At 39.3% G+C, this 9,594-nt stretch overlaps 1 protein-coding gene across 1 annotated transcript in view; it reads right to left on the reverse strand.

Annotated features, from left to right (window-relative positions):
- Positions 1–698: 698 nt before the first annotated feature.
- The window catches only part of ldah (lipid droplet associated hydrolase), a 9,911-nt gene continuing 1,015 nt past the window's right edge, over positions 699–9,594 (reverse strand). The window contains exons 2-7 of the mRNA XM_008300974.1: positions 7,527–7,673; positions 6,655–6,789; positions 6,169–6,338; positions 4,198–4,438; positions 3,045–3,127; positions 699–2,807 (exon numbers count right to left, since the gene is read on the reverse strand). Coding sequence (XP_008299196.1) covers positions 2,619–2,807; positions 3,045–3,127; positions 4,198–4,438; positions 6,169–6,338; positions 6,655–6,789; positions 7,527–7,665 — 957 coding nt within the window. The 5' untranslated portion in view covers positions 7,666–7,673 and the 3' untranslated portion in view covers positions 699–2,618. The remainder of the gene's footprint in view (positions 2,808–3,044; positions 3,128–4,197; positions 4,439–6,168; positions 6,339–6,654; positions 6,790–7,526; positions 7,674–9,594) is intronic.

Here is a 9,594-nt window from a genome sequence, read left to right on the forward strand (position 1 = left end):
TGGGTTAAGTTTTCAACCATCAAAACCTCACAGTCAGTAAAATATCCTCTGCAAAAAACACACACAGTTTTAGAGCGGGGGCAGGGGGACACCCTGAACAGGTCGCCAGTCTATCACAGGGCTACACTTAGAGACAGACAATCAAGCACATCACTCACATTCACACCTACAGACAATTCATAATCAATAATTAACCTCAATATGTTTTTGGACCTCGTCGGAGGAAGCTGGAGAACCTGGAGAGAACCAACGGGGAGGACATGCAAACTCCACGCAGAAAGATCCCGGGTGTCCTCACCGGGACGTGAACCGGCGACCTTCTTGTTGCAAATCAACAGTGCTAACCACCGCGTCACTTTGCAGCCCTACATGAAAACACAGTCATTTATTTTTCTGTCCTCCAGTTGGACAAAAATGTGGCGTCCTCCACTTCCATGGAGCAGTTTGATTTTGGTGGAATAGCATCAATCAGCTGATTATCATCAAACATGTGCATCATCACCACAAGCTATTGTCCAAGCTATTAATAATAAGATGAATGCTGATTCAAGTGACATAAGGTCATAGCTGTTACGGAATAGAAATACCTCCTATAGAGGCTAAATGTACTTACCAAATTTGAAAACTAACTCACTAAACTAACTACATTCAAATGGAAAGCAGCAAATATGGCGCATTATATGACACAAAGGGAGTGATTTCAATTTTTGACAGTTTTTATTACCAAGTTGTAAGAAGAGAGCGGACATTGAATAAAGCCAGGAACATGGGAACAATTTGTAACGAAGGTCACTGACTGGACTTGGACAGAAATGCAGCATTTCGCAATCGATGCTTTTGCTCCCACAAAGTAAAACACAGCAACATATGAATCACAATCTAACAGTTGGTCGATGATATTTATTTCCAGATCACAGACACACAGTTACTACTAGAGTATATCTGTTCATGCATGTAGGATGTTGTGGGGAATAGTGAATGCAGGAGCCACGAATCACATGAAATATAAAGTGAATGAGTTTATATTACTGATAATATTTTGACATGGTTAATATTAATGTTAAGTATTGATAGATTTTATTATGGTTGGTTATTTGTATAATTCTGATTATTTATTGGGAGCTGGTCACATGGTATAGGGGTGTGAGGTTTATTTAGGTACCTGCTCACCTGCACGTATGCAGTTGATGAAGGAGAGGGTGAGTGGGATGCCGTATTTTTTGTTGACCGCAAGCTTGATCGTGTGAGATTCATTTCGTTATATTTTGTGTATGTTATATTAAGTTGACCTTTTTTTGTTTTTAAACTTTTGAAACGTATTTTGAATCTCAGCAAATCTTTTGCACAGCGTGTCGGACAAAGAGCTCGGCCCAACTTCATCCTCTAAGCGCTCTTTAGTTTGTTTTTTATGAAGTCGCTACAGTGAAGATTAAAACCAAGTTTTCTTAAACTGCAAAGATCAACTTTCCTGTTCGTAAAGAATTTGAAGGTTGGCAAATGCGACAAGTATCAAACATTCACATCAAATTTAGGAAACCACACATTCTGTTTTTTTGCTTATTTATTGAAAGAACTGTCATCACTTCAACAGATTAGTTTTCTATAAAGGCTTAACAAAGCCACTGTTTCAATTCCAAGTTAGTTAAGTGCTGCATCAAAGATGAAATAAAGGCATTTATATGTTTGTGCACTGGTCATAACTTTGAAATAAAATTGGTTTAAAAGTTTCTGTCAAAACTGTTTGAGTGTAGTATTTCTGAAACAAAAGCGCTTCACTTCCTCTGGTTCCAGCTGTGCTTGGAGCCCCACAACTGTCACCTGTGACTGTATGTATAGTTTGGTAGAAAAGAAAGTACATCCCATGGAAATATCCAGATTTGGTTCCAGGTCAGGTGCCAACAATTAGAACCTTTTTAAGAAGTGCCATTAGGAACCTGTCCTATTCAAACCTCTGACATCTGACATCAAGCTACATATTTGGTGCAGACCAAGGACTACACCAACATCACGCAAAGTGGTGGCAATGTTTTGGTTTGGATTTGCTTTGCTGTGTCAAGGACTGGGTAGCTTGCAGTCATTGTTTTAACAATGAATTCTGCACATTCAAATTGAGTGCTTAAAGATAATATGAGGCCATCTGTCTGAAGGTTAAAGTTGGAGGTGAAAGTGAATTCAAGCGTTTTCTTGTACAAATTTGAAGAGAAAGGCATGAAAGATGAATACATGCAGTTCAATGAAGTCAGAGGTTCATCCTATTGTCCAACTGAGAAACACATTTGTCATGTACTAATATGAGAAGAGCTACAGCAGTGCCATTGAGAGTTTTCTGCTTCGTCCTTTGAAGCTGATGCTGAATATGTCACTTTGATTAGGAATTCAATAAAGTTGTTGTCTTGATAGAGTTTGATATCCTTTCTGTAGCCAAACTGTTCTAAACGAGTGCCACCACTTCATATATATCTATATAAATTAATATTTAATAATGGCCAACACAATACATTTCTTTCAATTCAATTCAATTCAATTCAATTCAAATATCACTACTAGTAGGTTTGGTCATCACATGTTGTGGTCGTCAGTGTTCAGGCAGTGGAAGAAATGCCAAGAGAAGAATGAACTCATGTCGTCAAATCGCCTCTGATCCATTCAACCACCATTTTGGCAACATCTCGTCCTGCATCCAGGACAAAGGCATGGCGGAAGCCATTTTCACACAGTCGGAAATCTCCATGTGGGAAGTCCTGCTTGATGTCATGATAGTACTGTACAGGGCACCAGTGATCTGTAGCTCCATAATAAAATATGAGCTGAAATCATGGACACACAGAGTTTACTGCTAGAGTGATTTATAGGTTTATACACAGCTAAAGAACATGGCACAAGGAAACCATTAACTGATAATTCAAGCAAGCATGTGGTCTGTGTGTCTTGTGTATTATTTTTTGTGTATTTAAACATTGACTTGTAGCTGGAAGCTAGCAATAAACTACAAGTTAGCACAGAGAAAGAGTACAATGTGATCATACAGGTTGGCATTTTCTCACCTTGTCAAGATTTTTCTTGATAGTTGTGTTGTCTCGTTCCAGAACTTTCCTCATCTCCTGGCCCCCCATGTACATGGCATTAGCTACATGCAGAAACAAAAATCACACTGGTTTATTCTTTGCTATGTTACAGAAATATTAAAGGTTCTACATTTAAGATTTTAAACATTGATAAAGCAGCAAACAGCCATCTGCTATGTAAAGATATAGTGGAGTAGTGGCGTCCTCAGCACAGAATAAAGTCACACTCCCTGTACGTGTGTTGAAATCTGAGCTTCTTTGTTCTATGTTTTGGCTGTCAGTCTTGCCGCATGTGCACGTTAGTGGATGTTAGTGCACGTGAGTCCATCCCATTTAAACTGTTGGCTCCCCCCACCTTTATAAACAGACTGTGAGTGACATCCCACACTGCAATGTAAAGCAAAGGTACAAAGCAGAGTGTTCAACTGGTGCCCCCAAACCAAAGACTTTGGTAAATCTAAGCATTTTATTTAACTAATGGATATGCACTTGTTTCATTCAAAGTTTCTACTGCCTTTTTTCTTTTGTTCTCCTCTGCTCCTCCTTTGCTCTGCTATATTCTCTTCCACTCCATTCTGCAGAGTGTAATAGAATCACTGTGAAGCAGACAAGGAAGTTTTTCTCAGATTGAGTTAAACAGTTGTACTATAAAATAGATGTTTTCACTCACTGCATTATCATTTTAGTTTTGAACCTATGGAACATGTATGAATGTCTGTTTTAGCATCAGTCCAGGAGGTGACTCCATAATAAGCTGCTGTCTTAGTATATCAGTTTTTCTTTGCATATTTAAACTGTGGTCACAATGTCCACGGAAGGTCTTTTTCTTTTTCTTTTTTTTTTTTAAATCTAAATCTGGCTGCTTGTGTCATCTCCCGTTTCGTTACTGTTTCTTTCAACACCACAGCTAAATATCATCTGACACCTGAACACTGTTCAACTGTACAATATGAAATAATTTGAGTATTTCATCGGTCACATCATATGCCTGGAATTCATGCTGTTTTAAAATAACGTATAGCTGACACTGTCACTTACGCTATCCTTAACAACAGAGGTGATACAGCACATTCTCAACACAGAGTAAAACATTACAATCACCACAGAGAGTAAAGCAGACAACATAACCAACCTGCACTGTCTCCACTGAGTAAACCAACAGTAGGCTGGATGACAGAGTGGTCCAGAGAGGAGATACGACTAAACACCAGTTTGATCAGACTGGCTTTGATGCTGTCGGGCAGCAGAGAGAGCAGGAACAGAGGCAGATAGGCCATGTAACGCATTTGACACAGCACAGGGGTCATGACCTTGCCCTGAGGAGTCTGAGCCATGCGCTCGATGGTGGGAAACAACATGACAGCCTTCAGTACCTGGATTCAGAAACAAAGAAGTAGTTTCAGCATTTCATGAATGAACAAGAAATAATAATAATAAAAATCTTTCAGAAAACAGACAAAGAAGGTCAAAGATTCACGTTCAAGTTGAAAATGATGGAAACCTTCTGAATGTCATTTAATCTGCTTCCTTCATTCATTATTTAAAGCAGCAGACAAGACAACAGGTAGTTATGATAACATGGTGAGTTTCTCAACTTACAAGCAGATGATAACTGTTTCAAATTTCTTTTAGCTGAAAAAATAAGAATCTGATTTGTTTCTGTAAAGACTTGGTTGTTTTTTGTTTGTTTGCATTGACTATGAAGGCATCAGTGAGTCTCTTTAAGCATGCAGCGGAGAAGAACCACTAAGTTTAAATGCGCTAATCAGCCTGTGTTTGCACAGTGTAACTGGTAGCACCAATATTTCAGCAGCAACACACACCAGCTGAGTGTTTACGCAAGCCCTGTCTGACTGAGTGTTGGCTGTTTGTGGCCTCAACGAGACGTCAGGTCTGTGTGGCACCAGACAATGTGGTGAACACGATGAACAAGTAGACCACGCTGCAGTGCTTTAGACACAAGCTGCATCTCACAGTTACAGATCCCTAAATGAAAAGTACTTTCTTAGTTATATTTTATAAATTATTTGGAAACTCTTTTGTGATACAAATTGTCATACCTGGTCAATCTGGCCCCAAAAGTCATGAAAACAAAATTAAAAAAACAAAATAAAATAAATGCTTTAAAAATATCAATACTTGACTTCTTTACGAAATCATTCTAACAAATGCTCTTTTGCACTTTTAACAGAGTATTTATTTTATTGCTATTTTATTATTTATATCACCTTTTAACTTTTTTTCTTAAGACTGTGACCATATTAGCTGCTACAAAGATGATGCCAAATGAAATTTCATTGTTTTTTTTGTACAATGACAATAAAGCTTCTTGTTCTTCTTCTTTTCATTATGCATTATCTTTTTTTTTTTCATTAATGTGTGCTCAAAGATGGACCACATTGTCTGTCTGTTTCATATTTCTGTTTCATTATATTTGTGATTGGATCGACATGGCCAATATTCTCAGTCAATGGCACTGTGAGAGATGACTGAAAATTTCAGGCTTTTAACTTTCCTAAGATAGTGTCATCCAAAGTCTAGCCCAAATATTAATGCCTGAAAAAAATTGTTGAAAATGGGTCCATGGTCAATTAAAAAAAAAAGTAATCAAAAAATCTATATAGATGGTATGACCTGTTTATTTTTGGCAAATTTTATATGAAATGTAAATAAAAAAAATGTTTAAAAAATTGATGAAATGATGCAATTTTAAGTTTAGATTTGGTAATGTTTTCTAACAGAACTGCACACCCACACGAGGCTCCAAGTCTGTGGGAAAGTAGAAAATCCATTCTTTCTGTTTTTGCTGTTTCTGGTTCTAATAAATGGTGGAACTTTGGTGACTTCTTTCAAAACAGCACGCTTTTAAGCCCATTGGCAAATTGTGAGGTTCAGAGACTCTAAACCCAACAAGTTTATTTTGAGTTGTGAGACTAAACAAGTAGAAAATTGCTCACACATCTGACCTTGCTACAACTATTATTGATATTTTGTTTGATATACACAATAAAAGTTTCAAAAATTTAGGTAAGCTGTCCAAACTTTTGCAACAGTAAATGCTTGAAAATGTAATGTGCTTCTTCAAAAATTGACAATAACTAACCTTAAGTTCAGGATTTCTCTTCATCATCTCCAGAATAATGTAGCAACCGATGGAGTGTCCCACCAGGACCAGGCTGGTTTCTCTGGGAACGTGTTTCCTGAGGAAGGCCAGCTTGTGTTCAATCTGCCCATTCAGACCAAACACATCATCGTCTTCTGCTGACGAGGTATCTGCATCAGACAAGTAAACTATTAAAACTTGTAGTGTCTGAAACTTATCTCCGTTGTTAGTGTACTGTAAAATGCAAAGAACCTCGTTTTCAAGGTTCTCTGTTGGGAAGATATGGAACACCAGTTTCTGTGTATGTTGTAGGTGTCCATGTCCAGCAAGCCAGAGTATATAATTACAAACACAGTGATTTTCCAAATATATGTCAAGTGTGGTGAACATTTTATTTTCGGCAAACCAGCAAGATTATTCATGGTCTCTCTTTGAATGTACTCCAACCAGTGTAGGAAGTGTAAAGAACCTGAGAAGAATGCGTACCGTCTACCATGTCCATGGAGGCTGGTGGTACACAGTGGCCAGCATGGCTTACAGCCCACACTGGGTGTCGGTATCCAAACGTACTGTGAAGTGTTTGCATGAAGGTTTTGTAGAAGCCCACTACACCTGGGTTGCCTGTCAGGAAGATAACAAGAGATCTGCGTATTTCTGTGCAGGAAATGAAGTGTGGAAAGTGCAATTTCACTCACAATGTTTGAATTCTTAAACAAAAACAAAACTCAACAAGCAAGTTCTTCTAAGCTAATTTCTAAGCTTTTATGATACAGTCTTTAATCTCACTTAGAAAACACCCTCTCTATGCCTTAAATATTAATGTTAGCTTTTGAAAATGTTAAACACAGTAGAGATCAACATTAACTACAGCTGAATCGAGACATTTCTATCAATGACAGTAAACCCTTGTATCTAACTGTTTATTATGTGATATAAAGTGAGCCTATTTTACATTGTGACAAAAAAAACATAATTTAAATGTGGCTTGGAAGTAACTTTTAAATATTTCTGCATAAAAATAGTCAAACTTGAGCTGCTATTCCAGTGGTCCACTTCTGACAAGACCAGACCCTACAGCTGAATCTGTCACCAGACCATGGGCAAAGGTTTGCTGTTTTTCCACCACCCTTTGTACATCATGTATGTACCAACCTGTACTTGTAGGCGATGGTTGTGCTACACAGCTCTACAGTTTATGTGTTTTAGTTAGTCTGTGGGGATTTTATTTAGACACAAGCACCACACAAGGCCCATTAAAAGACAACAGGAGAAAATGAAGTACCTGTCTTTTGCACGATTATACTTAAGTTTCTGGATTTCAGAATTCAAAGTATTACAGGAATATTAGAGACGATTACCTGGAATGATGAGAAAGAGCACCTTGTGTCCAGAGTGTAGCCGACAGCAGCCAAATTTAAGGACCTCTGTGATGGCTCCGCTACAGTAGATAAAGTCTGTCTGTGGTTCATCCCTGCTGTCTGTCGCCATGTTGTCCATCTCAGCAGCTTGGAGAAAAGAAGAGACATAACAACACCGACCACAAGTTTATCATTTCACTTATGGTGTCACTCTGAGCTTCCTTAATCCAATAAGTCACACGCTAAAAACAGAAAGTTCCACAAGAGTATTACAGTAAGGGTGTATTGCAGTAATGGTGTATTGTGGTGACAGTGTACTGCAGTCACAGTATATTCCAGGAACTTTTATAACAGTAACATGTATTGCAGTCACGGTGTATTACAGTTTAGTTTAGTTTGGTTTATTAAGATCCCCATTAGCTGCAGCACACCCACAGCTATTCTTCCTGGGGTCAAACAGAATTATATATAAAAGAAAACAGAAAACAAAAAAAATTATAAAAACAAAACAAAACCCAAGTGAGCTTTACACGTCCTCACATCTTGATATACACATTATGAGCAACTATGTCATATAACCTTGTGCATCATCCTTTCATTATCATATCGTATTTTCTGTATATATGTACATATATTTCAATCATACATACTATACATGTCATATATACACTGAACAAAACTATAAACACCCCATATCAAATATTGTTGCCACGTGGAGTTAACAACTGTAAATGAGCAATTGCTGACATTTTATTGTACAAAAGTAATATTTCTCTTGATCTGGGTATAATTTTTAATCCAACTTGCCGTCAGTGAGCATTACTCAGTGAGTTGTTTTTTTAACTCAGTGCATGGATGGGGCATGTCCAGCGGGTGATCAGACAAAATGAGCAACAGCTGGACAATGCTTGGACTGGGGACAATAAAAGGCCACAAGTCATAATGCCTCAGATGTCGCAAGTTATGCAGGAGCGTGCCATTGGCATGTTGGATGCAGGGATGTCCACCAGAGCAGTAGCTGCACGGCTCAATGTCCATTATCGGACCATAGGCCATTTAAGAGTTTGTTTCCAACAGACTGGCACTACTGCAAATCGACCTCATCCTCGTCAGCCACGTGTGACCACTCCGGCACAAGATCACCACATCCAGCTCGTCCATCTGCGGGATCGGCTAAGACCAGCGACACACACAGCTGATGAGACTACTGGTCTGCACAACAGACGCATCACACCTCAGACTGTCCATATCCGCCTACGAGAAGCCAACTTGTATGCTCGACGCCCTCACCGTCGTCTGGATCTCACTGCTGTCTGGTGTAGGAACTGACTCACATGGGTGAATACACATGTCCGATGGCCCTTGGCACACTGGAGAAGAGTGATGTTCACGGATGAATCCAGGTTCCAGTTGTATCGTGCAGATGGATGACAGTGTGTCTGGCGACGTGTGAGTGAACGGTTTGCAGATGCAAATGTTATGCCCAGGGTTGCACATGGAGGTGGTGGCATTATGGTGTGGTCAGGCATCACATACGGGCATAGAACACCATTGCACTTCATTGAAGGGAACCTTAATGCACGAAGATATCAGGACGAGATTCTCACCCCAATTGTCGTGCCATTTGTGCGCCAGGCCAGCAAGACATCACCTTTCAACATGACAATGCCCGACCTCATGTTGCCCGCATCTGCATGGAATTCCTTCAAACAGAGGATATTGAAGTTCTGGACTGGCCTGCACATTCACCAGACATGTCCCCAATGGAGCATCTTTGGAATGTTCTGGATAGGCATGTCCAGGACCGTGTTCCAGTTCCAGGCAATGTGGGTCAGCTCCGTGTGGCACTCCAGGAGGAATGGAATAACATTCCACAGGCCACCATAGACAATCAGATCAACTCCATGCGAAGAAGATGTGTTGCTCTGAGAGACGCAGCTGGCGGACACGCAAAATAGTGAAAAATCAAATTCCTGACCCCTATCATGTTCAAAGGACTGTCAACCCGCTACAAATGGCCATACCACGATGTTATCAATGCCGATATGAAGATCAGTAATTACTGAAA

This window comes from Stegastes partitus, unplaced genomic scaffold (assembly GCF_000690725.1).
Source record: "Stegastes partitus isolate 25-593 unplaced genomic scaffold, Stegastes_partitus-1.0.2 Scaffold1617, whole genome shotgun sequence".
Classification (NCBI taxonomy): Eukaryota; Metazoa; Chordata; class Actinopteri; family Pomacentridae; genus Stegastes; species Stegastes partitus.